The 21,000-nt window shown below is 36.6% G+C and overlaps 1 protein-coding gene and 1 non-coding gene across 7 annotated transcripts in view; one reads left to right on the forward strand and one right to left on the reverse strand.

Annotated features, from left to right (window-relative positions):
- NR6A1 (nuclear receptor subfamily 6 group A member 1) overlaps positions 1-21,000 on the reverse strand; it is a 261,882-nt gene that overhangs the window by 86,365 nt on the left and 154,517 nt on the right. Inside the window, exon 1 of one of the 6 annotated variants that reach the window (XM_056812124.1) lies at positions 5,305-7,353. The exons of the other annotated variants lie outside the window; for them this stretch is intronic. Coding sequence (XP_056668102.1) covers positions 5,305-5,461 — 157 coding nt within the window. The 5' untranslated portion in view covers positions 5,462-7,353. Of the gene's footprint in view, positions 1-5,304; positions 7,354-21,000 lie in introns of those variants that run through there. 6 annotated transcript variants of the gene reach the window in all.
- LOC130456586 (U6 spliceosomal RNA) lies at positions 19,217-19,323 on the forward strand. Its single transcript, XR_008915657.1, has one exon. It is a non-coding gene; the product is annotated as a U6 spliceosomal RNA (small nuclear RNA).

The raw sequence follows: 21,000 nt of genomic DNA on the forward strand, positions 1-21,000 counted from the left end.
ATCAGCTGACACCTTAGTGCTCACACAGAGAGGAAGAAGGCAGTGAATCCATTCCTTCCTAGGAGTGAACTTTCTCTATAGGCCATAAAGTATTTGCATCACAAAAGGCACTTGCAGCAATTATCTCTAGGCACCTCTAGGAGAGGGGGTACAGTAGGCAGCAGCAGCAGGGTCTAGTGCAAAGAGCTCTCATGAGGCTTAGTCAAAATATCTGAGTTCTAGGCAATGCCCAGACAACCATTGTTCTGCACTTGTTTCTTTATTGGTTTTTTAAAAAAGTCTTACTACATATATATCCTCTGACAATGGGTAAATTTAAATTATTTCAACTCTCTAAATCCAGGTCTCCTCATCTCTAAAATAAGAATCCAGCTTCCAGCTATCTCCCTCACAGGATTGTCAAAAATTAAATCCCTTGCAAATGGCTATAAAATATGTGAGCTATTCTACCAAGGGTTAGGGTCTTTTAAAAAGAACTGCATCTAGAAAATGCAGAGTTAAGTGGGATGGGATGGATGGCACAATGCTCAGTTCCATAGGATTGTGGCTGCCTTGCATAAACTATCATTAGTGGGGTTTTTTTCCTGACAATATTTACTATACCATACTTCCCCCAACCCTCCATTTTCCAAAGATCTGCAAAAGTGACATTAATAAATAATTTTTCAAAATGGCTTTAAAAAGCACCCTTTCTTTCTGCCTGATTTCTTGGTTATCACTGTGATCTAAGCTCATCTCAAAAATAACACACATTGAGCATTTGTTGAGCCAAGCTGGAGTTTCAAGGGCCAATACCAGCTGTTTAAGGGGAGGGATTTCACACATGTGTTAATGAAACTCTAACCAAATCTGGTTTTTTTCAGTGCTTTTAATGGTGACTAGCTGCCAATATGGAATAACAGAAATATCTGTTCCTTAAAAGGACTGCTTTATTTGAACTTCTCAATCATGTTATCAAGATGCAAAATTATCTTTTCAAGCTAAACAATATATTGTATAAAAAAGTTAGAAATTTATCATTAAAATTAATGTAAAGTAAGAAGGAACATGTATTCTCCACACTACAGGACTTCTTTGAGAAAAGTACTTTGTAAAACTTAAAAGAAATATACAATAGAGGCAGCTAGGTGGCTCAATGGATAGAGAAGAAGGCCTAGAGACTTATGGTACTGGGTTCAAATATGATCTCAGAAACTTCCTAACTCTGTGATCCTGGCAAACCACTTGTTCTGCTTTAGAACCAATACTTAGTATTTATTCTAAGATGCCACCCCCCTCCAAAGGTAAGCTGTTGTTTCTTTTTAACTATACAATCAAAGAATATTAACCTAGATCTCAAAACATAAAATGTTTTAATTGGAAAGGATTTAACAACACTGGAGGTAAGAAAGAATGATATTGTGGGTTATTTGGAAGCAGAGAACCCAGGTTTGAATTTAGATTTGACTATTTCTTGTATGACTTTAGGCAACTCAATCTCTTCACTTCTTAGAGCTCCAGTTTCTTCTATAAATTCAGGGGAACAAACTGGATGATCTTTGCAATTTTGAACCTTACTATGATCCTAAATTAAGAGCAAGAAGAGGGCCTTAAAACATGGATGGTTGGAACATAGAAAAGATCACATAGGCTCATTTGGAAAGGACTTCAGAGGTCATCCAGTCTGACCTGTATTTGAAGCTGGAATTTGAGAATTGTTAGGGCTAGAAGGGAATTTAGATCATAGAATATTAGAAGTAGAAAAGCTCTCAAAGAAACAGGCAAAATGGCCAAGATTCAACACAACTGGTAAATGACAAAGAATTCCACTATACTTCTTTCTGAGAATTATCATTAGTACTACTATTGGGAACTGTGATATTCAAAGGCAAGCTTAAAACTTTGAATAGGTTAGTTTTTGAGCTATTTAAAAAGATGTTCCTTCAAGAGTAAAGAAGGTGAGGGGTGTGATCCAAAGGTTGGATTTGGGTTATACACAGCCTATCCAGAAGCTGCTGGCAAGAATTGTGTCCATCTCTCAGTTCACACAATGGCTCTCTCCTTCCCCCCACTCCCCTTCCCCTAGTTATTGATCTTTAAGAGATGTTTAGAGTCCCTTCCCCCACCTTTCTCTAAGTCCCAACCCCCCATTCTGAAAGATAGCTTAAAGAAGTAAGACTTCCTGCCTAGCTACTGACAAGGCTGAAAGAGCAGATTGTGCGGCCCCTCGGAAAGCCTGAATAGAATTAGCCCTCTGTGAACTAAAACAAAAACATTTGTCCGCCCAGCTGTGACAAAGGTTAATTTAAATGGACAAGGCCTCAAATATGGAAGAATCAGGGTTGCAGCAACTCTTGAGTGGGCCACTTTTTTTTACAGTAGGTGTTCATCTGAATCCAACACAACCCACTTTGCTGGGTTGTGTTAGTTTGGACTTCCTCCCACCCCGTTCCCATATAAATTTTTTGGCTCAGTAAAATAGATTGCTTTGACATTTCTTTAAATGTGAAGAATCCCAGGTGGAAATAAAAATTATGCCTTTACAGTTTTTTCTTTGCTTCTTCATCTCATTAAAAAAAGGTGTATGTGAGGTAAGGAGGAATACTTTAGTTATAAGGTCCTTTTTCAGATCTAACACTGTTTTTCTAAACTTTAAAGCATAATCTAAGTTTTGTTCTAGGATACTTCTAGCTCTAACATCCTATAAAGAAGAAAAAAATTCACTTAAGTTTTTTGTTCACAGCAATGAGATTACTGGGTTTGGAAGCAAATGTTCAACAGTTGGTAAAAGGTGGAATAAACTCTGGAATATCAATAGAATGGAATAGTACAAATATCAATAAAAAGGATAGCCATGATAAATATAAAGAAATGTGTAACTATTAAGTGATATGAATCAAAGAAAGCAGAACCAAAAGAGCAGCATATACACTGACAGATTATGTAAAAGAAAAATATCTTGGCAAATAAATTAAGATGATAGACAAAGAGAAATTATAGAATTGGGGAAGTAACTAATTAAACTGAATATTATTTTTCCCTAGCAATCCATTTTAAATAGAGGTAAATGTATTTTAATTGGATTTACTATTTAAAGGAGACTATATACACACATATGTTTTACTGATGTCTTTTCTATATATTCCTTTCCCCATCTACTCATGAGTCCTTTTTCACTATGTAACAGAGAAAAAGCAAAATACACTGACAAGTGCCCACAATGCTATACATACCCCTTTTACCCCCATCTCCATCGAGGAAAGAATGGAGGTGCATTTTATTCATCTCTTCTTATTTTAAGGTAATTACACCATCACAACTATATTAAGACTTTACTTGAATACTATGAGTTACTGTTGCACTGCTAAGGAAACATCACTAAACAGAAACAGGGCAATTGTTAAAAAAAATGTTTTTTAATTGAACGAAATGGAATTATTAGCTATGTGCAATGCCTTGTGATTGAAACTGGGGATACAAATAAATACTGAACAAACACAGTTTCCCTATGAGAAGTTTACAAATTAGAAAAACAAATAAAGCACAAATCCAGTACATATCTGGCTCCTAAATCTGTCAGTCTGTAATCCCTAATATCATTCTGTTGGCTGCAATTGCTGCAGAAAATTTGCTTTTAGGAACCCAATTCCTGCAGCAAATGAATTAGGTTTGTCAAAGAATCAGGCCAAATTCTCTGCTCTATACTTTTCCTTGCAAAATTTGCAATGTTCATAACTAGGATTCCTGGGAAGGAATTAAGGGTGAGTGGAAGGTTGAGAGGAATAGCTTGTAATTTGCAAAGAATTCCAGGGGAAGGGGCCAGAACTCCATTGCAATTCATGTACAATCAAAACTGACACCATTTTATACTACTGGGGGGTGGGGGGAGCAGTTAACACATTACAGAAGTCAAATTATCACAAAGAAAACATTCCTCCCCATTCCCCAACCCCCACATCCCCAGATATGTATCCCTCACTATTCAATATACATATAACTGGTTTCAAATCAATGCTGAAGGATTAATCCTGGTACTCACAAATTTCACAGATGTTCTGGCAGATGTTTAAAAGGCTACATAGGTCCAGAGACAGAATGTCCTAGCAGTAACTAGAATTCTAGTGTTGAAGAAGAGTACCATACTGTGAAGTGAGAGTTTGAATGAAATTATCTTTAATGTGTCTTCCAAATCTTGATTTTACTAACTTTGTTGTCTTGGGCAGGTTATGAACCTCTCTGAGCCTCCATTTTCTCATTTATAAAGTGGAGATAACAATTTTCTTCCCCCTCTCCTTCCCAAAGTAGGGTTGTGCAATACACATATCACAAAGTTATTATTGGCAAGGCACAAAGTACTAAATAAATTAGTTTTTATTATTTATAAACCATTCTTAAAACCGAACTTACTTCCGGGAGGGAGGGGGGAATCTCCTAACCAGGCTCCAGTTATTGTAATAAACAGGGAAATTTTCACAGAATTTTAAAAGTAGGATCCTAATTTCTATACTACTTCTTATAGGGAGTTGGGGTTATAAAATATCCCCAAAGAATTCAAAGATTGAAAAGCTGCTCCAGAAGTAGTGTTTACCAACAAAATAAACCCACCACTGCACTAAAATGAAAAGTTCTTCTCAGAAATAAAAAAAAAAGAAAGGTTTTTCACAATCTGCCCCAAAGAACAAAATAATTAAATTAAACTACTGTAATTGTATGCAGGCTTTAGATCTGAAAAAGAACCAGGAATATAAACTAGTATCTCTAATATTGGAATATGTTCCAAGACCCTCAGCTTACAGATCATCATCAAGGACTTTACCACCTCCACAAAGCTAGAAAATATCTATGACCCCAGTATCTGTCCCCAGAGAGTCCAAGCTGCCTTATCAAGGGCCCCACAAGCCCCTGATACTATCAATAATTAACAATAGTAAATGAAGCTTTTTCCAGATGGTGACTTGGATTAAGGAATTTAAAATCTAAACACATTAAGCACAGGGATAAACAGAGTATGTTAAAAAAATAACAACAAACCTTATTTAGAAGACAAGGCACAAGTGACTGCTGGCTGTATTCAGACACACTTAACATTTTTTTTTAAGAGAAGGAAAGAAAGAAACCTATCCCTTTCTCCTTCAGTCTTTCAGCTCTGCGACATTTAAACCCCAAATTAAGGGCTGAATTCTTGCCCATACACTGAAAGCAGTTGCCTGAGGACTCTCCTCCCCCATCCCCTTCCAGGGGCTACTGTTTGTTACAAACCCTCCAAGAAATTTTCTCCACCTCTCAGTGCCAGCACTGCGTGATTAATCAGGCTTTTCCCTTTACCTTCCCATGTATCCATTTCATGCTTCTCCGAGTTTGCTGAGAAGTTCTGGAGCAGCCATGAAGAATGAGGGATCACAGAACAAGCCCCGGCCTGAAGAGAGACCTCACCATACTTAGTGCCAATTTCTCTCTCCCAGCTTTGGCTTACAACAGTCATCCTCACAGGTCAGTTTACAAGCTGGTCATGTGATTACAAAGTTCAAGCCCTGAGGTCACAACGTGTAAGGAGGCCGTGGACTACCAAAGGTTATCTAAGTGGAACTGATAGACTTATTTTTCTCAGTTAACCATGATGCCTGGCACTTAGCTCAGCACACCCCTCCAGTAGCCACCTTCCCCTACAGGATGGGCAAGGCAGAGATGGTGAATATATAAACACAAAGATTAAGCTAGAAGCCAAAGGGGCTAGTAGGGGAATCCCTCTCCTCCCTACCCCCATCTTGTTAGTTTACAGCTTAAAAAAAAATCTTTTAGGGCATTAAAAAAAGGATCTGGACTGTAGTCTCAGAGCCTGGATGTCAAATTTTTGTATCAAGGAAGTGAAAATGTGAAGGGCTTTTGTTGTTGTTTTGGTGGAGAGTTGTTGAAATAAAAACAAAGACATGTCAGATCTTTGAAGCATACTATTGGAGTTGGCAAGTAACCAGGAAGATAGAATGCTAAAATATTCAATGTAAAAAAAGTTAAAAGAACATAAGAACCTGAGAACAGACAATGCTAGAATTGGGAAGGTTTTTTTTTTTTTTTTAAATCCAATACTGCCCCTCCCCCCATTTAGCAAAGAAACTGAGGCTAAAAGAGTAGGGAAATTTTGCCCAAGGTCAAACAGCTAGTAATAAAAATTCACATTTATAGAAAGTCCTTCAAAAAATTTCTCTCAAAACAACCGTGTTGCAAAAATCACTAACCCCATCATACAGATGAGGAAATGAGTTAATGAAAATAAAAAGTACTTATAGCAATTAGCAAATGCCAAAGTGAGGATTCAATTCAAGTCTCTCAAACTCTAAGACCAACCCTGATTCCACCACACTACATTGTCTTATGTTCTTGTAAGTAACTTTTACCTCTGGTCTATCATTTCTTATTCTCAACAATAAATGCCACAAAACAGCATATGATATAAATGATCCAGAATATGAAAAGTCAAAACCAAAGCCTTTAGAAACCAGTACATAAAGAGAATATAGGCTTTATATCTTAACTTCCATAACTGATAATTCTGGCTTCATTCCGTGAATCTATAAATTTCTAGAAAACCTCATCATTTCATGTCATTTTTCCCCTAAAAATTAGTAAGCATGTAAACATTATAGAGGAAAAGCTTCAGATTCTAGGGGTTGTGTGGGTTCACATAATGCTTTGATAGTACCCTGCAAAAATCAGGCATGATGTCAAAAAGGATCACTGATGAGGTCTAAAAACAAAAGTGTGATAAAGACATAGTAAGGAAGGCTGAACAGATTGTGGTAGCTTTTGGTGATGGAATACTATTGTGCTCAAAGGAATAATAAAGTGGAGGAATTCCATGGAGACTGGAACAACCTCCAGGAAGTGATGCAGAGCGAGAGGAGCAGAACCAGGAAAACATTGTACAGAGAGACTGATACATTGTGGTACAATCGAACGAACGTAACGGACTTCTCCATTAGTGTCAATGTAATGACCCTGAACAATCTGCAGGGATCTAGGAGAAAAAACACTATCCACAAGCAGAGGACAAACTGTAGGAGTAAAAACACCTAAGATAAGCAACTGCTTGACTACAGGGGTTGAGGGGATATGACTGAGGAGAGACTCTAAATGAACACCCTAATGCAGATACCAACAACGTGGAAATGGGTTCGAATCAAGAACACATGTGATACCCAGTGGAATTGTGTGTCGACTATGGGAGAGGTGGTGGGAGGGGAGGGGGAAGAAAAGAAAACAATTTTTGTTTCCAATGAATAATGTTTGGAAATGACCAAATAAAATAATGTTTAAAAGAAAAAAGAAATAGTAAGGAAATTAGATTTTTAATCCAAGCTAGTTTAATCCAGAAATATTTACTAGTCCTGGAGCAAATCACATTGGAACTCATTCTTAGTTTCCTTATCTATACACCAAGGGATTGGACAAGACAGTTTCTAAATCTAACATCTATGTGTTCTTAATTCCCTTCAAATCCTAAAGTTCTGTGCTTTTAATTTAATTTACACTAACACTGAATGATTCTTTTAATTGTGGCAGTTATTATGGGGCAAAAAGGCTACAAAATGCTCCCTAATTTTCAAAAACACTTTTGCTTTCTGAACTTTTTCCTACTGTTCCTTGGTCAGCCCCTAAAAGACAAACTCAAGGCAAGATACCTCCTGTAGCATCCCCTAGGGAAAGCATTCCTTTTTAAGGGAAAGGTAGTAATTCATCATTTCGTTCTACTGAGATTAAGTGGTTAACTGCTATTGTCAGTACTAGTAGTCTTCTTCTCTAGCAAGGAGGATAAAACACTGGGATCATTTCACAAATCATGGCCTCTCAGCCCAAAGAGGTGCAATGATTTAAGAAGATCAAATTACTGATTTGTCTTGTTCTAACCAACATGACTAAAGAGACTTTAGGGAAAAAACCATTGGGATTTTTGCCTGCTCTAGAAGTCATATCCACAAAAAGGGAGATTTCTACTTGTTCTCTGCTCAGACCACATTTGAAGTATTAAATTCAGTTCTGGGTGTCATGATTTAAGTGGAACATAGAAAAGTTAGAGCACATCCCAAGGAGACCAACTGGGATGGGGAGGGGCCTGGAATGTACAACATGGGAACATTGGTTAAAGGAATTCAGGACGGTTTGCCTGGGGAAAGAAGATTTTTGAGGTCCAGGGATAGATATGATCATAGTTTTCAAGTATTTGATCAGATCTGATGAGGAAGGATGATTAGATTTGTTTTGCTTGGCCCCGGAAGGCAGAATAAAGACCAGTGGATTCAAGTTGCAGAAAGCCAGATTTCAACTCAATATGATGAAAAACTTCCTAATTGTCCAAAAGTGAACTGGGTTGCCTCAGGAGGTTTTGAGTTCTTCCCAACACTGGAAATCCTAAAGTAGAAGCTGAGTGATTTATTTGCTGAGGTTTTGTAGTCAAGAATCCTATTTAATGTGGAGAGTTACATGACATCTGAATATCCTTTCAATGCTAAGATTCTATGATACATTTTGCTAAAGTCAATGGGAATCAAGATGCAATCTATGTTCAATTTGGTCTTCATGAGTAAATCTTTATGACAAAATGGGTTTTCAAATTCATAGAGTCTCTTAGGTCACCTTGTTCAAACAACACCTGCAGCAGAATCTCTTCTACAACATTCCAGATAAGTGATTGATTATACAATCTTTTCTTGAACATCTCTAGTCATATCTCTTGCAGAACTCCACATCTGTGTTTCTAACGTCATAGGAATAAACTTGCCTCTGACATGACCTGTGTGACTTTCGGTAAGTGAATTAACTTCTCTGGGTCTCAGTTTCCTCATCCATAAAATGAGGAGATTAAACTAGATCCCGTAAACTTAAAGCATACATTAGAGATGGTGAGGTCTGTCAGTTCATAGAGCCATTATTAATTTTAAGAAAAACAAAATAAAATGTAGAATGCATTTTTAATTCCTTTTTAACCCAGCAAAAACACACACACACACACACACACACAACAACCCAACAACAATATTTCTGCTTCTTATCCTTTAGGCCCTGGGATAGTGAACATTTTCTATAGCAAGAGGAAGAACTTAATGCAACAAAGTAGATGGATATATGAGCTATGATCTCAAAGTCCATACTAGGTATTTAATAAATCTTTTTTTAACATATAAATCTTAATCTGAACACAAAAAGGTGGTTTTGTATATTGCATACCTAGTACATTATATGCAATGTCCAAAACCATGGACCTGAACATTGTGGAAAAGCCATAAGAAGTGTCTTTTAGGGGGCTAAACTTGTTCTTTATAATTTTGAAAAATTTAGTTTGGATGTTTTATGGTGGTTGTGCTTTCCATTTTCATTGTTGTAATCATTGGGTATGTCATTTTCCTGATTTTGCTTACTTTGACAAGCGTTCATGGAAATCTTCCCATCATGGTACCTTAATATTAAATTATGTTCATGTACCACAATTTGTTTAGTCATTCCCCAACTGATGGGTATAGGATGCTATTTGAGGTAGTCTAGTTGAAAAGAGACATGGGTCTGAAATAGGGTATGAGCAATGTGAGTGATGATGAAAAGTTAGATGAGAATATCATGGAAATAGAGCAAAAAGAATGATTGTTGTGGAGAGAAAGTAGATTCAAATCAAACCTTAGAGGACTACTCTGGAAGTGTCATTGTTTCTGGCCCTCAATTTCTTTATCTATAAAATGAAGCAGTTGATCTAGATGGCCTATGATGGATGGAAAGGCAAATATGCCACCAATTTGCACTAATGAAGGAAGCAGGTACAGTAAAGAGTTCAAGATGCAGAGTTATTTTATTATCTTATTGACTACTGACAAAAAATCCTGGTGATGGAATTAGGTAGTACTATTATCCCCATTTTATATAGGAAGAAACTGAAAATCAAAGAGATATGGGTCTGTATAAATCAGAGTTTGAATTTAAATACAGGTTCTCTGATTTACAAATTCACTAAGCACATTGCCATAAAACATTGTCATGGGTTCTCTGTCGAACAAAGAGGCCTACTGAATTATTTAAATGTTATCATTCTCTTAGAGGAGAAAATCAGGTGGTTGACTAAATAGACTAATCCTTGTTTTCTCAAAAGCTCTTCGAAAAAATATACTGGAGGCATTCAAGTAGAAGTTGGATGTTTGCTGGAGATATTACAAAAAAGGCAGGAGATCTTACATCTGGCATCATTATTAAATTATTGCATTAACATTATATTTATATCAAATTACTACTTGTATGCCATTGAGAAAGTCATTTAATCTCCCTGGGCCTCAGTTTTTTGTATATGTAAAATGAATGTGTACTGGCACTGTAAAAAATGATGAATATGATGAATACAGAGAATCACAGGGAGCTCTATAGAGTAAAGTAAGGAGAGTCATGAAAACACAATGACTACAACAATGTAAAAGGAAAGACACAGACAGGTACAAAAAAATTGAGTGAATTTTGCAAGATTATAAAAATCAAGAAATCCTTGAAAGAAATAAGAGATGGGGTAATTAGATGGCTCAGTGGATTGAGAGCTAGGCCTGGAGACCGGAGGTCCTGGGTTCAAATATGGCCACAGAAACTTTCTAGCTGTGTGACCCTGGGCAAGTCACTTAACCCCAATTGCCTAGCCCTTACTACTCTTCTGCCTTGGAACCAATACACAGTATTAATTAGAAGACAGAAAGTAAATATTTTACAAAGATAGGAGATGGCACTCTTAAACCACCCTTTCAGGAAGAAGGGAGGGTACAAATGTGTTATAGATGTTTCCAGACTTGTTCAATGTATTGTTTGGTAGTGCTGATTCTTTTTCTTTTCTTTCTTTTGTCTTTTAAAAATAAAAAAAAAATACTGTTTGTTACATGGAATAGTTTCCTAAAAGGATAAAAGGAGGAATGCTGGGGGAAATAAAGATGATGTAAAAAACAAAAGACACCAACAAAAAATTACTTTAAAAATGTGAATGTGTTGGACTAGATGTCTCAGATCTCTTTGTAACTGAAAATCATTTTGACCTCTCTTTTAATTCTAAGATTTTCTTCTAATTCTGAGATTAATCAAGCTGAGATCAGAGCCATTCTTTCGATTTATACTTCAAGGTAAGTATTTCTAGAAATGAATCCTTTTATAGGTGATAGTATCCAAATCATCTATTATGAGAAAGAAGCTTTAAAGGTCTCACAGGTACTGGCTTTCACAACAACAGACTACTTAAATTTCTCCAGATGAGGTCACTAGATGGGTGGGTGTGTGGAGAACTGGAAATCAGCCAAAACAATATCTGAGAAGTGATTTGTAGATGAAGTTATTTTCTACTTTGTTTTTATATTAACTGAGACTCTATTTCATTACTTTCAGAAGAGAAATATTACCGTTTTTGACAGTAACTAAAATATTTTGGTGGAGGTAACATTATTATTAAGTTGAGGTCTCCTTTTAAGAATTTTGAAATTCTATGTCCTATGATACCTTCCTAAACTAACATTTTTTATCATGTTAGGTCCTATCCATTTCTGATCATTGGTTTTGGAGCTTCTTCTAGTTCTAACATTGTGTTTTCAGATTCCTCCCAACTCCAATTTACAATACTCTACATGCTAAGACATTGGCCAGAATTAAAATTGTACATGCCAACATTCTAGGTTCTAAATTAAGACCCTCCTAGCTCTTACATTATAAGATCTAAGTAGTATTTAATACAGGCCATAGAGCTGGGATAACAAAGGAAAATTGTGAGGAGATAACACTGAGAGTCTGGAAAGTTTTTTTTTTTTTGGCAGGGAAAGGGTACAAGGTTGGGAGGAGAGAAAAGAAGAGTTTATAGAGGGAAAGAAAATCCTTTAGCTAAAGCATATCTTAAATAGAAGAAAGGTTTGACTTGAGGTCATTCCTTGGGAACCTCCACAGGTTGGCCCAGCCCCAATTCCAAATTCAACAAATCCCACCCAAGAACAAAGCTCTCATTTCTAATTGATAGTTTGGACTTTTAAAAAGACTGCAAACCGGCTGAGCTAGTTGCAAACAAGCAGAGTGGCAATCCTGATAGCAGCAGATCCTCCCTCCACGCTGAGAAGCTAGAGGCTTAACCTGTTTATCTACACAGAGACAAGAAAAAAATGAGTTTACAATTTCCCCCTATCTGGCATACCTTGGCTGTGACTGCAAAGCAGTTACTTTATTTCTGAAGCAAAGATACTGCTCAAATCCCCTAAGGGATGTTAAGGAAAGGCTAAAGTCATGTCAATAACCTTTATATCTGTGCCCACTTGATCCCCCCACTATGCAGAAGCCTATCTCGTTTAAGTTTAGCCTTCCAAATGTTAACTGCCAACCAGGGGAGATCTTTCACCAGAAAGGTAAGGAAATATGGTATGATAGAGAAAAAAATTTAGAGTCATAAGACCTCAAGTGAAGTCCTAAGACTCCCACCAGTTTCATGAGCAAAAGGGAGGTTAAACCTCTCTGGACTTCAGTTTTGTCATTTGCATAAAAGAAAAATCATAATTGTACTACCTTCTTAGAGTGTTGATTTAATGAAATGTATAAATGTTGAAGTTCTAAAGAAGTGTTGGTAGTTTCTGTAGTCTAAAAGAGCAGGCTATTTCTTCCAAGACAGATACATGGTATATTGAAAAAGAACACTGATTCCTGGCTCAGTCATTCATAATCTGAACTTGGACGAGTAACTTCATTCACACTTCTATAGGCCTCAATGGCTGTGACAGCAAAGCCTATGTTCTGTCACCCAGTCAGGCTATGAGGATTAGACAATGGTAGCTTACACTTTGTAGGACTTTACAAAAATTCTTCTAGCAAAACTCCCAATATATCATGTTTCACAGATTTGGGGGTAAAAGGCCATTCATTTCATGTCCAAGTATGAATCAGCAGTCTTGTCTTTCTGTTCTGTCTTTGTGGCCTTGCCTAGTCACATCAGGGATTCTTAATCTCTTTCTATAGATTAGTTGCCTATATCATCAGGACACAACTAAAAGATAAATATAGACCTTAAAAAAATGACAAAGCCATTTTTACAAAGCAACCTAGAGATTTATAATCTGGGTTTTAAAGTTCAAACCAGCTACAACAAGCTGTGTGGAGAGGAGAAAAGGTAAAGAATAATTAAGCTGGATAGATTACTTAAAAGAAGTAAAAATGAGGAAAATGCTATGAGAAAGCAGTTCCTATAAAAAAAGGGGCCAGGAACCCTAGTTGACTGCAACATTGACACTGTGAATGTCAACCCCCAAAAGCTAAAAGATAATGTAATTTTGGGCTTCATTAATGGAAATATAAATCTATAAAACATCATACTCTGCACATCAGAATTATGTTCACATTTTAGTAAAGGCACTGAAATTGGAGGGTACCCAAAGAAGGGAAAGGATGGTGGAAAAAAGAATATGAGGAAAAGATAAAGAAACTGGAAATATACAGTCCTGGGAAGCAAAGAATGGCAATAGAGGTGAAGAAAGGATCACTTTCTTCAATAATTGGAGATTTTCTGCTTGATCCAGAGGACATAAGTAGAACTAACATGTGGAAACTGTAAAAAGGGAGATTTTTGGCTTGATCCATAGAAAATTTTCATAAGAATTTTCAGCCTTAAAAGTGTTTCTAAGGATACTGAAGAGGTGGTATGGGCTGGATTAGATATTGTTGCAATTTCTACCATTTCTGAGATCTTATGATCCTAGTTCTGGTCCTGAGAGCTCAAGTATGCCTAGCCAGGCATTAAGGTGTAGCTCCCATCTTAAAGCACTTACTTCATGTAGGGCCTTATTATCTACCTTCAGGAGACTTATTCTGGTCTAGTCTAGGGATAGGACACATAAATAACTATAATATACAAAATAATACAACAAGGTATCAGAAAAGTAAAGTGTTATAAGATTTGAGAGGGAAATAGGTTACTGATCTAGGGGGTTCAGGTGTGTAATTAGAATTTTGTACCCCATGACTGTTTCCCAGAATGTCCTTTTCAGCCTTACCTTTTGGAGATAAGGTTTCTATAAGTCCACCCTCTTGCGCTCTTCTCCTCCTCCTTTTGTGGTCTGAGTAAACTTGTCTTTACTCAGGCTATACTTTTACTCTATTTCAAATGATTATTAATAAATATTATAAAATATAATACTTAGAGCTATTAAATATTAATTTTAATCTTATACAGGGAAAGATTCATGAAGGAGGTGGCATTTGCATTGGGTTTTAAAAGATGGATAACAAATCAACAAGTGAAGAGGATAAGTAGAGAAAGTAGAGAAGGCCTTCCAAGGAGGGGTAGGAAATATTAGCAAGAGCATACAGACAAGAAATTCCAAGAAGACATGTGGGTAAATTTTGGCTAGTATTATAGTACATGGGTGAAATTAAATTGAATGTTCCAGAAAGGGGGGGAAGGAAGGAAAGGGGGAAGGAAGGAAGGGAAGGAGGGAGGGAAGGAGGAAGGGAGAGAGGAAGGCAGGAAGGGAGAGAGGAAGGCAGGAAGGGAGAGAGGAAGGCAGGAAGGGAGAGAGGAAAGCAGGAAGGGAGAGAGGAAGGCAGGAAGGCAGGAAGGGAGAGAGGAAGGCAGGAAGGCAGGAAGGCAGGAAGGAAGGCAGGAAGGAAGGCAGGAAGGCAGGAAGGAAGGAAGGAAGGAAGGAAGGAAGGAAGGAAGGAAGGAAGGAAGGAAGGAAGGAAGGAAGGAAGGAAGGAAGGAAGGAAGGAAGGCAGGCAGGCAGGCAGGCAGGCAGGAAGGAAGGAAGGAAGGAAGGAAGGAAGGAAGGAAGGAAGGAAGGAAGGAAGGCTAGCCCTGTGAACATGGAAGACTCAAGTGAATGGTAGGGCCACAGACAGAAATAGTGAAGTCAGAAAATACAGTCTAGAGATAAGACAATAGAAAATAGCTTAAATTTATTTTAATCCTGGGAGTCATATTCCTTTGCATACTAATTTTGGACTTCAAGATTAGAGAGGAAGAATTTAAGCTTATTGATATTTACAGAAACTAAGAATTACATTTCTATACTGGTACTTTGACTCTTGAATCACTACAACTGCCCTATATAAATGACAGGCAGTACAAAGTGTAATTATCATTTTTACAGAGGAAACTATAAAATGAGACCCAAAGCCAGGGAATGACTTTACCAATATCAATCACATGGCTAGTAAAGTAGCAGAGTTTTTTGTGAGTCAAACCCAGATTATTTGACTCCAAGACCAAAGTTCCTTTTATCAAACAGTGATACTATTCTGCCAAGTAGGAAACATCATAAAGCAACTTTTCCTAACATTTTTCATACTGGGATTCAAACCCAAGCACTTGGGAGTTAAGCAGGGAAAGGCAGAAGAGTATAAGAGAAAGAACCACATGACTAGATTTTTAGTCCTAGCTGTGGCAATGGGCAAGTCTTTTTCCAGATCTACAAGAAAACTCATCTCTAATGGCCTTTTCTGTTCTGTCATTCTGCTGTAAGGTCCCTGGCAAGTGCTCTAGGAACCTAGGGATAAGAAGGTATACTTTCTGCCCACTACTAGCTTTACTCACCATTATCTATGCACATGCTCTGCCTTCTACCACCAATCAGAGAGGTTAAACTACTCTCTGCAAAACTTTTCTACTAAAAAGAGAAACTCTTCCTAGATAAGAGGCCCTGCCCCCCACTCAGCAGGTGCTTCTGCTTCATCAATCAGAGCTGTCACTTTGGGGGCAATGCTACTGACCTGACCTATATCAGTGAGTGACTAGACATCACAATAACACTTCCAGTAAGGTCCAGTTAGCTTGGTCTCCCTCTGTCAGGGGTCTCCCTCTGTCAGGGGCAGGCAACTACTCTTCTCAGCAATTCTGAGAAGAGCTCAAGGTGACAGTAAGGCCTAGTTGAGAGGACCAGGGTTTGAGGAGAGGTGTGCACTGGTAAAAGCTTTATTTTGGTTTTTGACACTAGATAAGGGGGAGACAAGGAAAAGATAAAATAAGAAGCAGATCCCTTCCTACTCTAAAATTCTATAATAAACTGGAATTTGCAAGCAGTGAAGCAGGATAGAAAGAACACAGGAATCAAAAGTCTGAGCTTAAGTCCTGCATCTTTATATGAGCAAAGCAAAACAATTATCCTCAGTTTCTTTAATGGCAAAATAGGCATAACAAAATACCCACCTCATAGGACTGCTATGATGACCACAGGTGAATGTGAAAACCCCATGTAAATTGAGAAATGTCATATAAATATAAATAATTATTTTTTTAATTATTTGGCTTACAAGGTAAATATGGAAGAAAGTTTACAGACAATGCTCATCTACCCAGACTGTTGGCTAATACAAGTTTTCCAGGTATGGCATTCCAAGTCAAAACCTATAGAAGATGAGAGAGCCAGTCAGACTGGATTCTACTCCAGAGGGGAAACCACAATGATAAGCGAGAAAAGAACATTGCCAGTTAGCAAGGAGTGGGAAGAAGTGCATTAAAATAGTTTTCAAGAAAAATTCTTGTTACTTTCCTTCTGTTTTTAAATAAAAATGCTTAACAGAGAAGACAGAACACCAGAGCAGTAAGGGTTTTTGGAACACAGAATATTAAGAGCTGAGAGGGACATTAGAAATCACTTATAGATCAACACTAATCATTTCAAGTACTTTTAATCAAGTAATAATTTAAGAGCACCATAAAAGAATTGTAAAATATGTACTATTGCCTTGACTTGGAAAATTAATGATTTATCACCCTCATATATAACTCTCTTTATTGAACCACACTGGCAGATGAGTCAGCACCAAATCCCACCATCTTAGGAACTATAACTACTTACTCAAAATGACAGTTGATCCTAACAATGTGGAAAAAACAAAAGGTCAAAAATATTGAAGGAATGAATTCGTAAAGGAAGGTGGTCTACAAATACCAGATTTTGAACTATATTATAAGGCAGTAATTATCACAATTAATAAATAGAAAACTAGACTAGTGGAGCAGAACAGATATTCAACCAACAGTTGTAAAATATTACAGTACCCAGGGGCAGCAAGGTGGCTCAGTGGATTAAGAGCCATACCTGGAGACAAGAGTTCTTGGGTTCAAATCTGTTATCAGACACTTCCTGGCTGTGTGACTCATTGCCTATCCCTTACCACTTTTCTCCTTAATTCCATGTAAAATATAATATATTGATTCTAAGACAAAAAATAAGGGTTTAAAAAGAATTATAGTAACCTTGTATTTGACAAAAGTAAAGGCCTAAGCTTTTGGAATAAGAATTCACTATTTGGTAAAGATTGTGGGGAAAACTGGAAAGTAGTCTGGCAGAAACTAGATATAGAGCAATATCTACACCATTTACTAAGGTCAGATGGATACATGACCTGGGCATAATTAGAGATATAAGGAAATTAGAATAATAGGGAACATATTTCCTATCAGATTTATAGATGAGAAGAATTTCTGAATGAATATGAAATGGCATTTGATATATAAAATGGATAATTTTGAATATATTAAACTGAAAAAAATTTGTACAAATAAAATTAACATAGCCATAGAAGGAAAGCAGTAAATTGAGGGAAATTTTTAATAAAGTTTTTCATATAGTAACCTTATATCTAAAATATATAGAGAACTTTGTCAATTATATAAGACTGAGTAATTCCTCAATTGATAAATGATCAAAAGACATGAATAGGCAGTTTGGGGATGAAGAAATCAGAGCTATCTATAAATATATGTATGAAAAAATACTCAAAATAATTATTGATTAGAGAAATATAAATCAAAATAACTGAGATATCATCTCATCCCTACCAAATTGGCTAAAATTATAAAGGGCAAAGTGAAAAATGTTGGAGGGGACGTGGAAAAATAAGACTACAAATACACTGTTGGCAGAACTGTGAATTGATCTAATAATTTGAGAATAATCTGGAATTATGCTCAAAGAGTTATAAAACTATGTATCTTTTGACACAGTAATAACATTATTAGGAAAGAAACTATTTGTTCTGACATATTTATAGCAGCTCCCTTTGTGGTGGTAAAAAAACAAACTAGGGCGAGGCCCATCATTTGGGGAATGGCTAAACAAGCTGTGGTGTATGGTTGTGAGAGAACACTACTACATCATAAGAAATGATGAACAGGTTAATTTTTGCAAAACATGGAAAGGCTTACATGGAATTATGAAGAGTGAAATGAGCAAAACCAAGAGAACATTATATACACCACAACAAATGGCTTGCATAAAAAACTGATAAAAAGAAAAAACTGATAAAAAAAGAAAATTATAAACAAACACATATCATTTTTGGCCAAATGATGCCTTCTCTAAAGAAGGAAGGGGAGAGAGGGAGTTAACTAGGTATTTAAATGTAACAAATGAAATATAATTTTTATATATATTAGAGGGAAAAGCATGGAAGAGCAAGTCTGCTGAAATGAAAATGGTCCTGGTATTAAAAGTTTGGAAAGCCTGAGCCACTGTTTGTAACTGGAAAGGTTCTGAACTACCTGATCTCCAAGGTCTCTTCAAGTTCTAGCATTCTTTAATTTTGTTGTGCAGTCATTTCAGATGTGTCTGACTCTGTAATCCATTGGCAGAGATACTGGAGTGGTTTGCCATTTCCTTCACCTCATTTTATAGATGAGGAAACTGAGGCACACAAGATTAAATGACTTGCCCAGGTTTACACATCTAGGAAGTATCTGAGGTCAGATTTGAACTAGGATTTTTCTGACTCTGGGCCCAGCATTTTATCTACTGCACTACTTAGCTGTTTGCTCTTAAAGTTCTTTAAAACACGATCAGTATCTAGGTATGAAAGTGGTAGTGTGAGAATAGAATAGGGACTAGTTGAGAGACAAAGGATTACTCAGAAGTCATCCATTCCAAAGACATATAAATTGAAAGAAAGTAAGTAGAACCAAAATGAAACAAAACAATGACAGCAATTTGAAATTTTTTTAAAATACTGCATACTTATGACCAGTTTTGATCACAGTGAAAATACAATTTCTTGTATTTCTGTAGAAATGTGGAACTACACATGCAGAGAAAACTGTATATACTCTTAGAAATGTCTGATATGTTGTTTAGTTAAGCTAAATTGCAAAGTATTTTCTCCTTCCCTTTTTATTCTTTGTTTACCCTAGCTTAATGGATGGGGAGGAAATTTTTGAAAATGAAAGTGATGCAAAAATAACAGCAATAATAATTTCTTTTCAAAAGCCTTTATAGTACTTATTTCAGCAGCACTTACACTAAAATTGGAACAATACAGAGAAGATTAGCATGGACTCTGAAGAAGGATGACATACAAATTCATGAAACATACTATATTTTTTAAAAAGTAATCTATAGGTTGAACAAGGCTTTTTTCCAGATGTCCTTTCCTTCCACCACTAGTCTAAAATCCCATCTGTTAAGAGTTTCTAAAGTTAGAAATTATCTCTTAAAGATCCCAGTAATACAAATACTATGCTTACCACTAGCTGGACTTCCAGTCATACCATTATATTCACACTGATTAAAATACATCAGCTAATTGACACTTTCAGTTCCTAGGCATGATATTTTCTTTGGACGACAGGAGGTAGTAAAAGGTGCCAGTACAAGGCAGGCCAAGTATACTGAGTCTAAGAATGGACTTGGATCTAGAGTTTGAGTCCTGATTCTATTACTTGCTAGCCCCTGTGACCTCGAACAACTCATTTCCTTTTGCTGAACCTCAGTTTTCTCATCTGTATCATGAGGAGGTAGAACTAGATCATCTCTAAGGTCCATTCCAGCTCCAACATCATATGTTCTATTTTCAGGAGTTCTTTATTCTTAAGATCCTTTGAACTCTACTCAAATTTTGTCCTCGTTGCATCCTAGAATGACCACAAGATCACAGCAAATATGTCAGTCACATGATCAATCAAGCAATGAACATTTTAAAGGTATTTACTTTATGCGGGCACTTAGGGATACAAGGACAAAAAACCCATCAACCACCAACTTCTATCTTCAAGGAACTTACATCCTATGGGAGAAATCATTACTCCTATAACTAGATTTATATTTCTTAAGAATTAAATTCAAAGTAAATTAAAGGCATTTTTTTTTTGGACAGAGGAAATGTGGCAAGTGGGGAGATCAGAATTAGGAAAAGCTTCCTGTATGATCTGGTGCTTGAATTGAGGTTTAAAGGAAGAAAGGGATTTGGAGAAGACAGATTTTAAAAAGAGAGCACTCAAGTCTATAGAGAGATAGAGAGTCTTGAAATAAATATAACAGTGTCATTGTTTGATGGACTTAATCAATCAAAAAGCATCTATTAAATGAATGCCTACTATGTGACAGGCACCGTGCTAGCGTGCTGAGGATACAAATAGAAAGAATTCAATAAACCCGGCTTTCAAGAAGTTCATTTCTAATAGGGAAGATAATAAGCAGACAAGTATGTGAAGAATAAGTATAATGAGAATAAAAATAAATACAAAGTTAAAATATATAAAGTATTTTAAGAAGGAGGGTTCTAGCAGTTAGCATCAGGAAAGAGTTCATGGAGACAGAGAGTGCTTGAGCTTCATTCTGAAGAAGAGGGATTCTCTGAGGGGGAGATTAAAAGAAATTACCTTCTAAGGACGGAGTAAGGGTGACCTGGGGAAAGGGATAGAGATAGGAGATATTTTATGTGTGGATAAGAGAAAAAAAAAGGCTTCTTGAACTGGATCTCAGAATACAAGGGAGGGACTAACATAAAATTAAAAAGAGAGCACTTGGAAAAGAGGAGCAGCTATGTAGTGGATAGAGTGGATAGTGGATAGTGGATAGAGAATCAGGTCTGGAAACTAAAGGTCTCGGTTCAAATCTGCCTCTAACAGTCTAGATTTTGTGACCCTGGGCAAGTTATTTAACCCCAATTATCTAGCCCTTACTACCAATTCTTATACTGATTCTAAAATAGACGGTAAAGATTTTTTTTTAAAAGGCTGGAAAGATAAGTTGGGACCAGATTATTAAGAGCTTTTAAAGA

The sequence above is a fragment of the Monodelphis domestica genome, chromosome 1, assembly GCF_027887165.1.
Source record: "Monodelphis domestica isolate mMonDom1 chromosome 1, mMonDom1.pri, whole genome shotgun sequence".
In the NCBI taxonomy this organism is placed as follows: Eukaryota; Metazoa; Chordata; class Mammalia; order Didelphimorphia; family Didelphidae; genus Monodelphis; species Monodelphis domestica.